Source organism: Gymnoscopelus microlampas, assembly GCF_963454915.1.
Source record: "Gymnoscopelus microlampas genome assembly, chromosome: 22".
NCBI classification, from domain to species: domain Eukaryota; kingdom Metazoa; phylum Chordata; class Actinopteri; order Myctophiformes; family Myctophidae; genus Gymnoscopelus; species Gymnoscopelus microlampas.
In genome coordinates, this window is record NC_139959.1 from 28,771,053 (window position 1) to 28,790,605 (window position 19,553).

At 43.3% G+C, this 19,553-nt stretch overlaps 1 protein-coding gene across 1 annotated transcript in view; it reads right to left on the minus strand.

The window, feature by feature from the left end:
- sspo (SCO-spondin) overlaps positions 1–19,553 on the minus strand; it is a gene marked incomplete at both ends in the record, with an annotated part of 112,269 nt that overhangs the window by 35,380 nt on the left and 57,336 nt on the right. The window contains 18 exons of the mRNA XM_084048148.1: positions 434–480; positions 1,004–1,143; positions 2,571–2,695; positions 2,858–3,019; positions 4,397–4,573; positions 4,691–4,861; positions 5,550–5,596; positions 6,077–6,229; positions 7,450–7,687; positions 9,187–9,321; positions 9,821–9,988; positions 10,646–10,861; positions 13,416–13,580; positions 14,195–14,230; positions 15,355–15,575; positions 15,887–16,032; positions 16,966–17,132; positions 18,827–18,982. Of these exons, the coding sequence (XP_083904274.1) occupies positions 434–480; positions 1,004–1,143; positions 2,571–2,695; positions 2,858–3,019; positions 4,397–4,573; positions 4,691–4,861; positions 5,550–5,596; positions 6,077–6,229; positions 7,450–7,687; positions 9,187–9,321; positions 9,821–9,988; positions 10,646–10,861; positions 13,416–13,580; positions 14,195–14,230; positions 15,355–15,575; positions 15,887–16,032; positions 16,966–17,132; positions 18,827–18,982 (2,670 nt within the window). The remainder of the gene's footprint in view (positions 1–433; positions 481–1,003; positions 1,144–2,570; positions 2,696–2,857; positions 3,020–4,396; positions 4,574–4,690; positions 4,862–5,549; positions 5,597–6,076; positions 6,230–7,449; positions 7,688–9,186; positions 9,322–9,820; positions 9,989–10,645; positions 10,862–13,415; positions 13,581–14,194; positions 14,231–15,354; positions 15,576–15,886; positions 16,033–16,965; positions 17,133–18,826; positions 18,983–19,553) is intronic.

A 19,553-nucleotide genomic window follows, 5' to 3' on the forward strand; every position in this document is an offset into this window, starting at 1 on the left:
GAGAGAAAGAGAGGGATGAAAAAGATGGATGGAGCAGAAAGAGAGGTAGAATGAGAATCGGATAGTTCCACACCTCATGTGTAGTAACGAAGTATATGTACTCAAGTACTGTACTTCAGTACAATTTTGAGATATTTTTTACTTTACTGGAGTATTTCCAATTTTCAATACTTTTACTTCTACTCCACTACATCTCAGAGGTAAATACTGTACTTTTACGCCACTATAATTATTTATAAACTTTAGTTACTAGTATTTCTACATTGTGGAATTGATACTTCTTCCATCACTGGCTGAAGATTATTCAAAGCAATTATCTAAGCCTTTCTTTAATGTTGATGAGATCATTTCTCATTGCTTTCTTATTGTGTGGTGTTGTATATTTGTGATATGGATCTCCCTGGGTCTGAAATAAAGATCGAATTGAAATTACCTTCACACTCTCTCGTGTCACACTGTAAAGTCCCATCATGGCAGAGGCTAGAGGAGAAACGAATACACAGTAATTATACAGTAAGAGTGCACACTTAAAATGCCACATACAGTACATGACAGACACTATTAGACTACAGGGGCATATGCACAGTAAACAGAGGTAAAGGAGCAAGAAGGAGAAATATATCTGTTACAATATATCGTATACAGTGGAAAATAGTTATTAACCACTTAAGCTGTATATTTTTTGTACAACAAATAGCAAAACTAGCTGATTTGCTTTTATTATTATTATGATTATAATGTATAGGTAACGACTTAGCAATAATGAACCACTTAAAACCCTTTAGACATAGTAAACTGGACCTGAGTTGGCTCTGTACTTGGACGGCCTTTTTTCAATCTTCACTATCTCTTCGCCAAAAATAGGCGATCTACAAGCTTACAACGCGTTACGCGTTGTGAGCTTGTAGATCAGCCATTTTTGGCTAATGTTACCCCCAGAACACGGATGCTGGGATTGAAGTGGTTGTTAGCAGGTCGTGGGAGAGAGCAGACAGTGACTAACCAGCTACTGCAGCCTATATTGATCACAGCTCCCTCTGGCAGAGTGACGGGTGTGGGCGGGAGTCCTGGGGCCTGGTGCTGGAGGTGGACACATCCACACCGCTCGGCAGGAACACAGCTGCCATTCTGCTGCAGCAGACCCTGGCATGGGAGGACGAACACAGAACACTGTCAACAGGATGCAGGATTATATCATTGAATGGATTCTGTCATTCAACTCGAGTGTGGTTAAGACAGAGGTTTCATAGTCATGCGTCAGCCGGATGATGTGACGCATTGTGAGCTTGTAGATTGGCTATTTCAGCTTTTTTAGGCACTCGGGTGGTGCAGTGGTAAAGTACCGCTGCCCACCACTGCAGAGTCTAGGGGTTTGAATCCACAGCAGTGCGTCCGGCTTTCTCGAGTGTCTCTACGAACACAATTAGCCCGTGTTGGGGGGGGGGGGTATTTGTCATCGCATGTACTGTACTCCTACGGGCTGGGGCGGCACCTGTCAGCAATGAGTGTTGGGCGGGAGGAGTAGGGCGGAGGTGCTACGTTCTCCCGGTGGGGGCTTCTCACTGGCATACAACAGCAGTGACAACACACTGAAATGTGTGTGGGGAGGAATCAATTATTCTAACTACTAAATTGGGGAGAAAAAGGGGTAAAAAGCAACAACAAAAAAGTCATTTTTCAAATTTAACACCATTTCACAATAGTGGGCTGTTGAGAAGTTTGACAGAGGTATCCGTGGAGGTGCAGTCTGTGTAGAGAGAGAGAGAGAGAGAGAATAGAAGAGTGCACAGAGCACACAGCCTCGTGGTGCCCCTGTGCCGACGGTCTATTTATTGCACTGGTACCAGTATAGTCACACTGTTCTCTAAAGATACAGCTTGTGTGTCAGCACGCTGTGTACCAGAGCCTAGATCTTTTCAATCTAGGTTAATTCAGATTTCTTCTCATAGTTCAGGACTCCCACATAGACGTTAACACTGAGATCAGCTAGTATAGAACCAAGATGAACAAAGGTGCTTAGGAGTGAAACATATCCCAGAACAGATGATTCAAAACACAGACTAAGGGTGGCAGTGACAGCCATCGGGGAGCCGGAAGGTTCAAGGTTTAATCCCCAGCTCCTCCTACAGTAGCTGCATGTGTAAGTGTCCTTAAGCAAGATACTAAAACCCTACCTACTCCCGATGAGCGGGTTGCATGGCTGCCTCCACTGTTGGTGTGTGAACGTGCGCCGCATGTAACATGTAATGTGTAACAGTGTTCCGCTATTACGGTGTGTGAAAGGGTGAATGTGAAGTACATGTTAAAGCAGATATGAGTGAATGGGGGCGATCCGATGGCTGAATGGTTTGGGTGCATACCACATCGGCTCTAATGCATGACAGCGAGACCCCAGTTTGACTTCCCTTCATACAGTCTGTAACAAGGTAACACAGGTGTGTTGAGTGACGTGGCTGTGTTTAAGGCAATGTTTGCTTGGTGTTTTTAGCATGCTCTGGTGGACACATTTGCATTTACATTATGCTGAACGAGTAAACCAGACATGTGTTGTTGAAGTGTTATGAGTGTACCTGCGGGCAGTAGCAGCCAGGAGTGCACTCCTTCACGTCGGCACACAGCTCTTGGTGTCCCCGCAGTGCACACTGCTTCTCACAGGGGGCGCCACATTCAGAGTACAGGAATGGAGGTTCACAGTCTAAGGGGCAACGAACAACAAAGTCAGACTATTGGGAAACATGTTTAAACGTTTATATTTCTCTCATTAATGTTAATCATTACTCACTCATGAGATCAGTAGTACCAATCACACACACACACACACACACACACACACACACACACACACTTCATGGTGTACCTTCGCTGTGACAGTGGCTGAGGTTGCAGGCTCTGCTCTGTGTTTCCAGGGGGGTGCACTGTTGTCCCCTGGTGGCGGGGGAGAGCGCTACACGGTGGCGCTGCTGCCTCTGAGACTCACAGGAGCACTGGGACCAGTCACTCCATTCTGACATGGGACAGTCTGCACACACAACAACAAGACACACAGGCTCAGACCTGAGACAGGGGCTGGGATATGCTGCTCACGAAAGCAAAGCATTAGACGTTCGGGCCGCGTAGCGGCCCGAACTTCTAGTAGTATACAACAAGCAAAAATTAAAACTGTATGTCTCACATCTATACATCCTAGTCCTAGTGCTACAGTGCTCTATGCCATTACCACCAGCCACTTTAGCTTTAGCATATTGCTAAAGACAACTGTACCTACAGTATGACACAAACAGACAGTCAACAGGTGTTTGAGAGTTCCTATTAGCCTTCTGTTTTCTGTTTGTATTTTTTATTTTATTGAATGTATTTGTCCTGTTTATTTAGCTGTGTCTTGATGTTTTAATGCTTAATGTTTGCCTTGTGCTAAATGTGCTATCCAAAGAAAGTTGCCTTCAATCAATCAGTTGTGTTCCACCTTGTATCAATGGAACCTACGTAGCAAACTTTAAGTTCTTATTTATTGGTATCACTTTTTAATAGGGATGTCCGATATAATCGGCCGATATTAGCATAACAAGTGTAATATCGGAAAATATCTGTATTATTTTTTTCTTTTCTTTTTTTATAAGTTACAGGAGTTCTTACTGTATGGTGTGTGTGATATGAAATGTGAGCTTACCATAATCACAGTAATCCTTAATCATATTCCATCATATTCAAGGGCTTTTGCAGAGAAATGACACAGACTCCAGTCACTTTCAAATTAGAACACTGCAGAGGGCAGGTGTATGTGTCTGTGTCCAGCTGACGCTTGTTGACGCTCGTTAATGTTATAGGCATCACAGCAATTATGCTTCTGCACTGTCAAATAGGCCAACATCTAATCTAAGATTAGTGGGACTCATGCAAATGACCAGAGTCCCGGGACTCACTTCATTGAAAACTTAACAACATCACTGTATTTTATTAGATATTATATTGATATTATAGCTGTTTCATTGTATTATATATGTGATGTTGTTACCTGACAATTAGTTGACTTTTGGTGAAAAAGCCAGCATATATTGGTATCGGTTGATTTCGGTATCGGAAATTAGGAGTTGGACAATATCGGAAAATATCGGATATCGTTTTTTTTAAATGAATGTTATATCATCATTAAAATGTAGTGTTTTGCCAAGTATTTTGGGGGCCCTCTCGGCCCACCGGTTAACCCCAGTCCACAGGTTGAGAACCAGTGATCTAGTTCAGCTTAGTTACGTCAACTCATTACGTCCACACCGTCCGGAATTCCTTTCTCGACTTGATGGATTGGCTGTGACCTCTGTGGTCGCAGGTACGTATATACTAATTAGTCAGACCGACCTGGCGTAGGATGTTATGTCTACGTGTGTTTGCGGCGTTGTACCTGGACAGGGCCGTTTGTAACACAGCTGGGTCTCCTCACGGTGCCTCTCCGCCTCAATCTCGGGAGGACAGGCCGCGTCACCGGCCTCCTCACACACACACGCCCTGCGTCGGGACACCGAGCCCGCCCCGCAGCTGCGAGAGCACGCCGACCATGGCGACCAGGGGCAAAGGTCATCTGGAGACACATGAGGAGGAGTATAAGAGCAGAGAAACAGCCAGGGACATGTTTCCCCGGTCTTAAAGTCTTAAACAAACCCAACTCCTGAAGTGACAACATGACGATGAAACATACCTAGACAGGGAGGTGTACGACAGTCCTGGGCTTCTCTCTCCGGCCCGCTGCAATGTGAGCCGTTGTTACGCGGCGGCGGGTTGACACAGGCACGGGTTCGAACCTGCGTTCCCTTCCCACAGGTTACGGGACAGTCAGACCACACCGACCAAGGAGTCCAGCCACCATCCACTGGAAAAAGACATGACGATAATCATAATATCAGCTGCTTGTATAAATGCACTGTCTATTGTTCTCAATGTGATGAGGCACCATGAGCTACATTGTACAGTATATGGTCTATGCGAGGTAGAACAGAGACGTACACTAGAACAGAAACCGTTACTTTTCAGGAAACGGGAAAATGGAACCGATACATCCAATATAGTTATTGTTTTAGTCACAAGCTCATGTTAATACTTTTCATTGGTTAAATATTTATAAAATTCACAGACAGACTGAATCACTTTCAACCTGGCGTCCCTGTTTTGGGCATGTCAAAGAAAATGTTTGTTTAAAAAATTGCGAAAATTGCAGATTTACAAGCTCATAACACGTTGCAATGCGACCCTTCTTTTCCATGAAACTGTCATATGATGAAGTATAAAATCGGCATTTTCTTTCTTATAACGTGCAGTACAGATTGGTAGCTTTGCCAGTGAATCCTCTAACAAACTACTGTAGTATCTTCAAATGACAAGACTGGTAAAATACACAGCTCTCAAAAGAAAAGGTTACCGCTCAAAAAACTAGCTTAACCAAGAGAATTTTCTAAATATAATAATGAAGTGTTCCGTGGACCGTGGCAAAGAACAGCTGTGTGTGACATTATGAATGTAATTACACAATGCTGCACAGCATTAACAGTGTTTCTACTCACCTCTGCAGTCAATGTCTTGGCAGTAATCTCCCTCTGGCGTGCATGTACTGAAAGACAAAACAATGTCAAATCTCGCTTAAAACCACTTTGTGGTTAAGCCTTTCAATCCGGGAACGCGTCTACAAATGTCTTCTAAATCCCTAACAGTTTTCTGAAAAATTTATGTTGCTATATCAGTGGTGCTCAAACGTTTTCATGTGAAGGACCCCCAAAAGTATATGTATTTAGCCGCGAACCCCCCATCTCAAAATATGTTGTTCCAGGGACCCCCAGAAGCAAAGATTTGAGTTACAAATGTTGGCTTTAAAAAATGTATTCAACGATTTGCACACATTTTCACGATAAAAAATAGCAGATCTACAAGATCATAGCGCGGCACTCGGTGCCGCGCTTTGAGCTTGTATATCTGCTAATGGTTATAGCTATAAAATCTAAAATGAAACAGATGCGTTCCCGAATTGTATGGGTTAAGTATCACAACATTGCATGTGTGTGTGTGTGTGTGTGTCCGTGTGCGCGTGTCTCACCATTGTTTACACTCCCCTTGGAGCCAGGTGTCTCCCACATTGAGCTCCCGGTCGTCATGGAGACAGAGCGGGGGGCAGCGCCCCGGGTCACATGGTTTGTGTTGAACTTCCTCGAACTGACAGTCGGCTCCCACGGAGTCTGGAACCAGTGACCTGACAACACACATGCACAGTGGTTACACAGTGTTACTGTTACTGTGATACTTCAATCATGTCCATCAATAGAGACGATATTCTGTTCATATAAATGGTCACGTAAACATCTAAGTCTGATTGTCTTATCTTCACCGGTGTGTGTTAACTCTTCACTCTGGTTTGCGCTAAACCCAGAAGATATCTTCAACACGGTCTACTGGAAAAGAGGGAGTTATAGTAGGTACAAATACCATGAGCTGTTCTGAAATATGTCATGATAAGAAAACATCCCTACCATGTACTCCCTCCCTGTTACATCCTGACTAATCTCTCAAGAACAGATTCTGCCCTGCGGTGGAATCTGTCGGAGAGGTTCGTCATAACGTGTGCGCATTGGCTACAAGTGGGCGTGCCTTCAGATCAGGAAGCAGGCCGTGCTTTACCCAATCAAATGTAGTGGGCGGGATTCACGTGTCCATCCACCCTTCCCCCCTCGAAACTAGCCGAAACTAATTTAACAATAGCGTCCTCGGAGCGGACAAAACCACGGAAAGATATTCACATTTTAAATTACTCTTTCATCATAGAAACAAGTGGGCTTATAACCAAAACCATCCATGTTCTCTGGGAGAAGTGGTGTTAGCGTTCCGTGTAGAAATATTGTTAGTGGGAATGAAAACGTAGTCGCACCAACCGGAAGTGATGCGCTGAAGGCAGACATGAAACGCCGGTTTCCCTGCGCACTAGCTTTCCATTTGCCTCCGGCCAGACCCCACAGACAATATCACGAACAGCAGAGGTCGCTGTTTTTCATTTTCTGTGGGGTCTGGCTACGCGAGACTACATCCTGACAGGATGTCTAGAAATACATACTGTATAATGTGCACAGTGGACAAATAGCCCTTATTAAACACCTGTAGAATATCCAATCGTATTATTTTGGATTTTCTACTGGAATATGCTGCTTTGGACATTCTACAAGACGCTATGAGAACATTTCAAAACAAGATTTCATGCGGTGGCGAGTCTATGAACAGAGAAACTTCTTACCAAAGATCTACAAAGCGCCACAACGTGACACATTGCTATTATCGGCAAAGACATTTGTGGTAGAGTAAACAAAGAGTAGACCGAGTACAGAGCCAACTCAGGTCAAGTTTGCTAAGTGTAGGGTTTAAATGGTTAATTCGATGTTGCATGATGCAACAGTTACTGTGGCGGGGGTTCGTCTCTCTTACCTGTACCGAGTCCTCTGGCCCCGCCCACAGGTCGTGCTGCACAACGCCCAATTGGACCACGAACTCCAGGAGCAGGTGGGCTGGCAGCTGTGATTGGTGCAGCGCAGCTGTCCGTCAGAGCAGCTGCAGTTGTTGCAGTCGGCCTGGTGCCAGCTCCCTGCCGCCCAGCTCTGCCCCAACGAGTCGATGCAGTCGCACTGCCACAGCTGCACACACACTCCATCCTGCTGCAGTTGGCCTGGAAACACACACACACATTTATATTACTATTATTCTTATATGGACATCAAAATATTACGCCGAGTTTTATAAAAGCCGTTTTTACCATTGTTTGCCATTTTGAACACTAACCCTAATAGTGTCGGTCACCCAAAATAGGCCATCGACTGTAAAAGCTCGCCACGACGCGTTGAGAGCTTTTAGATCGTCTATTTGGTGTGCGCAACAGCAGTGCACAAGTAAGTAGAAATCGAGCCTAAATCCAACCATAAAACAACCAATTTTATTTTGAGGGCCACGAAAACTGTCGTTTCCTAAAATGCTACTATATTTGTATGGACATTTTGTCTCCACAAGTATGCTAATACAAGTACAGAGAAACACACACGTGCACGCGTGCGCGCACACACACACACACACAGGCACCGTTTTATCACACTGCTGCGTGTGATGTCCTTGATGTATGGAAATAAGACTTGGCACTAGACTAATTTGCTCCCATTGCACCACCGGAGACCTGAGGGCTGAGCTTTAGAACTCTCTAATAAGTGTTAAAGAGGGTTATCCCTCTTAACAATGCTCTGGTAGGACATCAGTTTTTTTCTAATACATTCATGTGGTTGGGTCCAATTACCATTGAGCGCCCTTGGCTTTGGAATAAGTAGCAGTGACTGGAACATACTGCATATCAAAAAGTTAACGCAACATGGACAAAATGGACAGGGTAGGACTTTATTTAACCCATTAAGACCGGGAATGCATCAGTGTCATTTTAGATTTCTTTTACTTTTCAAAAATAGCAGATATACAAGCTCATAGCGCGACACTTGTACATCTGCTATTTTTGAAAAAATCGTGAACATTGTGCAAATCTTTGAATATATATATATATTTTTAAGCGAATATTTGTAACTCAAATCTTTGCTTCTGGGGGGGAGGGGAGAAAAACATTTTTAAACTTTTTAAACTGTTCGGATTTTGTTTTTTTAGAATCGGCCTCAGGTCTTAATGGGTAGATGTGCCAGATTTTCTATTATATTTGTGATACAATGCATTTTGCAACGGGTCCTCAGGTCAGGCCAACAACTGAGATAACGGCAGGGTGGTCTGGTTTCCTAAATCTGTCTCAGAAATAAGATCACATTTGCCCTGCGGTGCACAACGGATGGAAATTGAGAGACATTTGGGAATCAGGCTCTAGTTAATATTCAAACACGCACACGCACACACACACACACACACACACACACACACACACACACACACACACACACACACACAGATAACAAAAGCTTATCTGTTTAATAAGTGATTTCACCCACAGTACCCATAGGGGACCACTGAAAGACACACACGCACACACGCGCACGCGCACACGCACACACACGCACACGCACACGCACACGCACACGCACACGCACACGCACACGCACACGCACACGCACACGCACACGCACACACAGACACACACACACGCACACACACTCTCTTATCTATGACATGGCGCAGTAGCAGTACCTTTAGGGCAGCGACATCCAGGCTGACAGTCAGAGCTCCCCTGGCATTCTATGCCCTGCTGGAGGTCAGAGCAGCGTTGGGGACATTCGTTGGCACACAGATCAAACTCCTGGCCCGGCGGACAACCCTTCTCATCTGTGAAACACAAACACACAGCACAAACAAACACCCACCATTCAACATCCATATCACAACATCGCATGCATTAATTATGCTGCATTCATTGTAGGCTTTGGATGCTTGTCTGATTACACAGTGAAATCCTTAGTGTTAAATCTGCAATCCATTATCTGTATAAGAAATAAATTGGGCCAAATAAGAGGTGATGCCTCTGACATCTTACTGACATAAGAACCACACCAGCGGGGATTTTGCTTATGGCCTAATGTGGGCATTAAATGGATAGTTCACCCAAAATGTCTTTATCTTTTTTAGTCACCCTATGGTAGGCAGCAGTTCCGGTAGGAGACACAAAGGAGACTCTTTGTGTCTCCTACCGGAACCGCTGCCGGTCATCACATTATTGGCTTAGGAATGCAACAAAAACAAAAAAAGACGTCACTCTTGTATGATAAAGTATGGCATGATTCATTTACGGAAAAACGTGTGTGTGTGCGTGTGGGATGTGTCTCACCACAGGGCTTGGTGTTGCAGGGTTTAACCTGGTTCTTCTCTCCTTCACACTTCCTCCCTCCGTTCTTGGGTGGAGGGCTGGAGCAGGAGCGCGTGCGGATGGAGCGACCTCCACCACAGCGCTTGTCACAGCGAGACCAGGGACTCCAGCGAGACCAGCCTCCGTCAACTGTCACACACACATATCACACACAAAATGGGTGTAAATAGCTGGAAAATACGACACCAGCGCTCAACTAAGTATAAATCAGGAATAACTCTAACACTCACTCCTAAACCTAACCTCTAAATACCTAATACCTAATCCTAACCATAACCAACCACACACACACACGTGCGCGCGCGTATGCCCAAGCAGAGACGGAAAGTCACCCATACAGATGGACAGACAGAGACACGACACGCACACAGACACAAGAACACAGCTTGAAAAATAACAGTAACAGTTGCATCATATTATCAGGTGCTTTTGACTAAAGTGTCTGTGTGTGTGTCCACAAAATAACCATGCGTTGTTAAACTGCTGTCTGTGTGTGCGCACGTGAAGATGCACATGCATGCGTTCACTAAATTCACCTTCTAATTGAGCCCTGTTTTCTATGTCAGTGATTCTCAAACTTTTTTTTAAGTCAAGGACGCCCAAATTGATTGTACAGTATTATGTATTAACTGGAAAAGATGTGGTGTTAAAGGGGGCCCATAAGAGAAGATTTGTGTTGCTAAAATGTTTCTAAATGATTCAGCATTTTTTTCAAAAATTGCAGATCTTTTTTTTTTCCTAGGTCCCCACCACTGTGTGGGGAGTACTGTCCCATGCCGCACTGACCTCTGCAGGGTCTGATGTTGCAGAAGCGGTGCTCCAGGTTGCCTCCCAGGATGTCCTGGCACCAGGTCCCGTTGGCCCCCGGCGGGTGGAAGGTCCTGATCCTCTGCTGCTGTCCCACGCCACAGGACCTCGAGCAGGACCCCCAGTCCCCCCACTCTGTCCACGAACAGTTCCTCTGCGCACAGTCCGGCCCCGTGCACACCTCCTCGCCTCCATCTGGAAATACACACACACATGCACACGCATGAAGGCATTCATACGCATTCACTCGTTCCCCCAAAATTTGGCTCAAACTTCTACTATGCTGCCACCATAATGTGGAATGCCAAAACCCATTAATCACTTAAACCCCATTTGAGTAACCGGAGTCCCTCAGGGCTCAATACTAGTGACTTTTCTGTTTTCTGTCATTGTGGGGAAAGCTTTCCCTGAAAGTAGCAGATCAACAAGCTCACAATGCGACGTGAGCTTGTCCCCACAATACCGATGCTGGGGTTTAAGTCGTTAAAGTTCTACTACCCAAACTCAAAACTTACCGAAAAGCATGGCTGACCTCAAAATACACTTGGGCATAGGGGATTAAGGGGAACAACTTGAACGTGTAACTTGTAAGTTGAACGTGCAACTTGGAACAGCTTGGTAGTGGCATCCTCTACAAAAGCTTGTAGATCTGCTATTTAAAAAAAATTGCACGACACTGTCATACAACGAAGTATAAAATGCAAGGTTAATGCCAAACAACGGCATTATTTTACAGTGAACACAGGAGCAAATATTTACTATTCTCCTCGTTCCATTTGAATAAATCCCCTAGAAAGTTCACACTACACTTAACTCAAATGACTAAATAAATCATTGCTCTAGGGCAGAAACCTTGTATCTTCATATTTCAACTTTTTATTAATGCCCTTCTTCATCATACAAGAGTGTCGCACAAAAATGGTGACAATAGCCGATCTACAAGCTCACATGCAACGTGTTGTGAGCTTATAGATCGGCTATTTTCACTATTTCAAAATATTTTTAAAATAATGATAAAAAAGGACATAGAAGGTTTCCACCCGACAGCACCGAAATGAAACAACAGCTGAGTACTTATCTCTGCTGATGTACACAAACACAGAATCAGTTCCTGAGATAAACAAGCCACCTCACACAGCCACAGACTATTAATACCATGCTCACAGGGCAAAGCACTTCATTATACAGATTACACCCCCCCCCCCCCGCCCCCAGGCTATAAAACTGTGAATAATCATTCTTTTTAAATGGCAAAAGGCCCATCTTTACTGTTTTTAATCTCTGCCAGATTGTGGGATCTTTCGAAAAACCAATTTACCCAGGGAGGTTTGTCACTGTGACAGTGTGACTCCTGGGAGCTGCCCAGTGTCACCGGCTACCTGGACGCTGATCATGTCTATTGGCACAATTAGAGGCGGCCTTGCTCAAGGACGCTATGATGGCACGGAGGTTGATACAGGGGATACAGGCAGTGGTGGAAAAAGTACTCAAATGCTTTACTTAAGTAAAAGTACCAATACTGCAATATAGAAATACTCTGTGACAAGTAAAAGTCCAAGTAAAAGTCCAAAATACAATATTTGCCTCTGAGATGTAGTGGAGTAGAAGTAAAAGTATTGGAAATTGGAAATACTCAAGTAAAGTACAAATACCTCAAAATTGTACTTAAGTACAATAAAGTAAATGTACTTAGTTACTTCATACCACTGGATACAGGGTGATTCTCCAGACTTGCCAGTCCACCTCTCTGTCCTCTGCAGCTGCCATTGTCTCTTTTCTAAAGATTATTTTTAGGCAGGCGGTGCTGTATTTAGACAGGAGAGTGCAGACGGGGAAGCAGAGGGCAAAGAGAGGGCGGAAGATATTCGACACAGGTCCCCGTAATCTCTCAGTGCAACTGAGACCCACATTTTGTCCGACTGATGATGCAGACTGCAGGGATGATAGGGGTAAGACAGCTCCCCTCTCTGCAGTCTATTTATGAGCAAGTTACACTTAAGACAAGCTCAAAAAATGTTCAGAGACATTACCCATGTTCTGCATGAGGTGTATAAAGTAATGGCCTCAGGTAGAAGGTGCAGGGTACCCAAGTGTGGCTTAAATAGATTTAACTTCACTCCTTTGTATCTTTGTCAATTAAACTTTTAAATGATGCTTTGAAATAGGTAAGGTGAATCTCACTAATTGTGCACTTGTGTGTCCCTCTCTTCTTGTTATGTATTTCTATTGCACTGTATCGCCAAATTTCCCTTGTGGACAATATAGTTGACCTTGACCGTGTACAGAATGTTGATGACGCACTATCCGCTCATCTACTGTTCCAGTGTGTCCCTACAATCATCCTTTTTCAACCAGTTTCAAGCTGGCGTCCATATTTTGGGCATGTCAAACATTTTCCTAAATTGCTATGGTCAAAAAAAGCAGGTCTACAAATTAAAAAATAACCACCCAAATGGAAAACAGCGGTACTCCAAAAATAATAGAGGCAAGACGTAAAAGGCACAGATGTAACATATTTTTCAGTCTAGCTAATGCGTTTGGGACAATGGTCAGATTTTATTTTATTTGAATGATCTGCCAAACAGCAGCTGAGCACCAGCATTCAGAGCACCCACTCTATCCAGCAGAACGTACCGGGGAGCATCAGCTATTTTTGCTATTTGCCCAATACAACAAAGCATATGGGGCTTAAGCGGTTAAAGGGATAAACCACTGTTTGTTATTTGAAGACAGACAGAAGAGGTTGTACCTGTACACTGTGGCATGTTGCAGACTCTCTCCTGGTGGGAGAATCCAGAGCAGGGGGGGCTGACGCAGCGGCGCCGGCGGGACTTCAGGGCAGGGCTGGTGGCATCGGTACAGGTCTTGGTACAAGGGCTCCATGACGACCAGGGAGAGAATCCTGCATCCTCGTCTATGAGAGACGGAGATGGAGGGAGGAAGAGAAAAACGTCAAGGCAAGACCGTCAGACAGCAGATATACAAGCTCATAGCGCGGCACAGAGTGCCGCACTACGAGCTTGTAGATCTGCTATTTCATTTTTTTTTCTTTGCGAATCTTTGAATAAATTATTATGTTTTTAAAGCGAGCATTTTTCACTCAAATCTTTGCTTCTGGGGGATTCTACAAATGTCTTCTAAATCCTAACAGTTTATCTGAAAATAAATTCTGTTGCAATGATTCTCAAACCACTGATATATCAGTAATATATCAGTGGTTCTCAAACCAATGTCTTTGACATTTTTCATGTCAAAGACCCCCAAAATGATATGTATTTCAGAATATTCCGCCATCTCAGAATATTGTGTTCCAGGGACCCCAAGAAGCAAATATTTGAATTAAAAATGTATACATACAGTATATTCAAAGATTTGCACAAATGTTTTTTTTTGCATAGCCAAAGAAATCTTAAAATGACACAGATGTGTTCCCGGTCTTAATGGGTTAAGGCAGAAAGCTCTAAGGTGACAGCGGTGATAATTGTTGGGCGAATGAAAGAGGCAGGAATAGATTGAGTGGTATTTTACCAGGTGTGGTGGGCTCATCCGTGGGAGCAACGATCACTGCGAACAGCAAGAAGCAGAAAACACATTAGATATGATACATTGTTTCTAAGGTCTGCAGGCTATAAAGTACTTCAAGTGAAATTTATCATTTCATCTAACACGGCTAACCTCGATTCTGAATTACAATATTTCACAGAAGCAGCAAATGACATTTAAAGCTGCACTGCAAACTATTTGTGGTTTGCGGCCCTAAGTGTCAGCGAGAGGTATTTTAGTGCCAGTTCCCAGCCACTGAAAGCCATTGCAATTTACAATTTCGGCATTTAGCCGACACTTTTATCCAGAGTGACTTACAAGTGCAAGATTGGAATAAGCGGAGTAAGCACGAATTCTAGTCGATAAACAAGGTAAATTAAAAAAATCACATAACTAGAGCGCAGAGAGAAATTAGTCTGCAGTTCTGACTGCAATGGGGGGGTTTATTCCAGTTTGAGAGCCAGGAGGGAGAAGGAGTGTCCAGGGTGTATTTGGGAATGGGAAGGTTCGTACAGGATTCCTATGTTAAAGGGATAGTTCACCCAAAAAATAACTCTTTTTCTATTGATTATTCACCCCATGGAGACTTGAATTCATAGATATGTTTTAGTTTTTGTCGCATTCCTAAGCCAATCATTTGATGACCAGCAGACCGGTAGGCAGCGGTTCCGGTAGGAGATACAAAGGAGACTCCTTGTGTCTCCTACAGGAACCGCTGCCGGTCATCAAATTATTGGCTTAGGAATGCAACAAAAACTAAAAAATATCTATGAATTCAAGTCTCCATGGGGTGACTAATCGATAGAAAAAAAGTCATTTTGGGGGTGAACTATCCCTTTAAATGATTTACTGTAAGTGAGTGGTAAGGGTTGTAGGGGCTGGATTATGTCTTAAAGGTATCATTATTTTGTACTCGGAATGGGCAGCAACCAAGTACAACCGTATGTATGTAATCGGGTGTGATGGGCTGAAGTTTTCAATCCCTTAAAATTGATAAACCTTTAATGTTATTTACTGTTCCGGGTTAAATGTGGCGCGCACATATCCAAGTATGAACACACAAACGCACACACACACGCACACGCACACGCACAGGCACAGGCACACGCACACGCACACGCACACGCACACGCACACGAACGGACCTGGACAGTCAGGGGTTTGACAATAGGTGGTCTCCTGTCGCTGTCCCACGCAATCCCTCCCTCCGTGGGCGGGGGCCGGCCGGGTGCAGCTCCGCGCTCGCGTCTTCACGCCCAGACCCCCACAGGACAGGGAGCAGGACCCCCATGGGCCCCAGGGGGACAGGCCTCCGTCTACCGGACAGTTCTCCAAGGAACAGTTCCATCTGCCATGCTCACACCAACTAGAGGATTGGAAAAGGATGGGAGATACGGTTGGTTATTTATTTTATCTCGTCCATCGTCATCATCTTTATCATTATTGTTAACAGAATTGACATGGGGTGAAATGGGGCGGACCCCCATCTCAAAATGTTTTGTTCCAGGGACCCACAGAACAAACATTTGAGTTCAATGTAAAAATATATATATTCAATGAAATCGATTACTTTGATTGACTGTTGCCCCACTACTTCTTTTCACGTCTATTCAGTAACCTGTGCTGTTGGTGCTATTTTTAAACGTGTTGAAGGAAATAAAGTAGTTGTCTCCTCACCAGGAGCTGCAGTCGTGGACCAGTGTGTCTCCAGACTGGAGCTCTGCTCCTTCTGAGATGTTATGATGAAGCAGAGAGGAGACAGGTGTGATGGACACGCTCTGCAGAGAGGCCAGGAACGCTCTGTCCACCAGACATGGGCATTCCTGATAAACACACAAACGCACACACACAATTTCAACAATGCAATAGAGACAGACTTCAGCTTCAGCTATCTTCTTCAGAAGCTGCATTCAATAATGAACAAAAAGATGTTCTGGGTAACTTCACTTAAAAGGACAAACCAGGAGAAAGACACGCACACGCACACGCACACGCACACGCACACGCACACGCACACGCACACGCACACGCACACGCACACGCACAAACCCAATATTCTTTGTTGTACATCAATAGCAACTCAGTGTGACTGTCTGCAGTTGTTAGCCAGTTAGCCGACGAGCCAATTAAAATAGGTCTGTTCCTATGGCATCTAAAGAGCTAAAGAGCATCCCTCCGAGTTACAGGAATGATGTTGCTTGGAAACACCCAGATGTCCCTTCGGGTTACGGGAACGATGGCTCTCGGAACCAGCTCTTTGCAAGACAAGTGGCAGAATACTGCTCATTTTGTGTCTAAAATTAAGAGTATTTTAAAGATGTACCTTAGTTTAAAATCCTCCTAATTTTAGACACAAAATAGACACAATAAGAAGTAGGTAAATGTGTGTGGAGGGGGGTTCTTGGGGGGGAGCTTGACCCATGCAGTGTATATATGAGTATTTTAGCCTGGTATCTGTTCCAGGGCCCCGCCCGGAGCTCTTGGATCTCTGAATCATTCAGGGGTAAGAACCAAAGACTGTAAAAAGAAGACTTTAAACTAGCGGAAGAAAAAATATAGTATTTATGACAATGTTTATTAAGGTAAGAAAATCAAGTCTAAAGTTCGTCAAAAAACCCACCCACTTGCATTGAGAGAAATTCTTTCTGACACCAGCAGGGGTAAAACAGCGAAACTACAGGCTATTCATATGAACTGTCACTTCCTATATAGACTCAATTTCAAAGCAGGAAGCTGGGCCCTTGGTAAGAACCCACCTGTAGACAGAGTCCATTGTGTTGGTAGGTCTGCAGGGGACAGTGGCAGCCTTCCTCGCAGCCGTCCGAGTAGCAGCCCTCCCGGCCGCTGACCTGGGAACAGCTGAACGGGCAGCCCTCGCCGCGCTCGCACTCTCTGTACAGCCTGCCTGGGGGACAGCCCACCTCTGCAACGCCACACACACAGACATGCAGTGGTGTAAAGTAACTAAGTACATTTACTCAAGCACCGTACGTAAGAACATTTTTGAGGTACTTTTCACTTTACTGGAGTATTTTGGTTTGTCTATACTTCTACTCCACTACATCTTGGAGGCAAATATTGTACTTTTACTCCACTACGATTATTTGCAAACTTTAGTTAAAAGTTACTTTGCAGATATAAATTATTACGTTATAAAACATACATTAACCACTTTAGCCCTATTTTATACCTAGGCTATTTGAAAATAGCCGATATACAGCTTGTAGATCTGAGCTTGTAGATCTGCTACTTTCAAACATTTTAGTACTTTCACTTTGGTACTTAGTACTTGTAACAGAGTACTTCTAAATTGCAGTATTGATACTTTTACTTAAGCAAAACATTGAGTACTTTTTCCGCCACAGACAGACATGCAAGACAGATAGTGGCTCAAGAAATTAGATTAGTGTCATTATTATGAATAGGGCTGACTATGTCTTTTTTCATCTCTATCTATTAGAAATGAAAGATAAATCAGTGTGTGAGTTGGAAGAATGAGAGGGTGGTAAGCGTATTTCATGGACCGCTCATCAGCCGTGACTAATGACGCACATGAGAGTATGGGATGAAAGCAGCCGGAGCGATGAGGCGTTAGTGGAGAGGAACAGCTTGGGGAGATGGAGATGAGTGGAGTAATACATGAAGCATAATAAAGGAAAGAAAGAAAGAAATGCTAGAAGAGATACTGTAATAAAGAATGAAAGAAAGAAATACTGAAATACTGAAAGAAATACTGAAATACTGAAAGAAATACTGAAATACTGAAATAAATACTGAAATACTGAAAGAAATACCGAAAGAAATACTGAAATAAATACTGAAAGAAATACTGAAAGAAATACTGAAAGAAATACTGAAAGAAATATTGAAAGAAATACTGAAAGAAATACTGAAAGAAATACTGAAATACTGAAATACTGAAAGAAATACTGAAAGAAATACTGAAAGAAATACTGAAAGAAATACTGAAAGAAATACTGAAAGAAACACTGAAAGAAATACTGAAAGAAATACTGAAAGAAATACTGAAAGAATACTAGGGATGTCCGATATTATCGGCCTCCCGATATTATCGGCCGATATTAGCATAACAATTGATATCGGGAAAATATCGGTATCGGTTTTTGATTTTTTTTTTTTTTATATATATATTTTTTTTTTCTTTTTTGCTTTATAAATAAGTTACAGGAGTTCTTACTGTATATGGTGTGTGTGATATGAAATTTAAGCTTACCCTAATCACAATAATCCCTGCATATATCGGTATCGGTTGATATCGGTATCGGTAATTAAGAGTTGGACAATATCGGTATATCGGTTATCGGTAAAAAAGCCAATATCGGACAACCCTAAAGAATACTGAAAGAAATACTGAAATACTGAAGGAATACTGAAAGAATACTGAAATACTGAAAGAATACTGAAAGAAATACTGAAAGAAATACTGAAATACTGAAAGAAAGAAAGTGAAAAAATTAAAAAATAAATAAAGTGAAAAAAAGAAAAGAAAGAAAGAAAGAAAGAAAGAAAGAAAGAAAGAAAGAAAGAAAGAAAGACAGAAAGAGAATGGATGAGTGAATACTGCATGTGATGTGTAAGTGCCGGGTATGGACTCACCGAGGCAGACCTGGGTGTTACAGGTCTTACTCTGCCTGCTGAGGCCCCCGCAGGGGGCGGCAGCGCTGCAGACACGAGAGCGGAACTGCACTCCCCCTCCACAGGTGACCGAACACACGGACCACGGTGCCCACGACCCCCATGGACCCACTGAGTCTGACAGGAGAGAAACACACGTGTGGATAAGCCCCCTGTAAATGTGACTTATGGTGTTCTTTATCACAGTGTTGATTTTGACAGCAGATTTTGATTTAGTTTCAGTCATAGTCTTTTGAATACAATTCTGTTTAGTTTTAGTCATATTTTAGTCACCTGAAATGTTTCGCTTTTAGTCTAGTTTTAGTCGATTAAATATCATCAATCTACAGTTGATTTAGTCGCCTAAGATTTATTTTTGGTGGGCCGTGATGGCATCGAAATTATTTTCACTTAGCTGCATGCTGAGAATAACCGATCTACAAGCTCACAACAAGCTTGTAGATCTGCTATTTTTGGTCTGCGCATCCATGTTGACTTGTCTTACTGGATCTCTTCTCCACTAGTCCCTCCCAAAAATGTTAGTGTAGTTTTTATTTGTTGACGAAATTGTCAATATATTTAGTCATAGTTTTAATCATCATAGCTTAGTTTTTATATAGTTTTCGTAAGTGAAAGAAGGTAGTCAACAGACATTTTTCGTCATAGTTTTAGTCGACGAAATCAACACTGCTTTATCATGATATCTGCT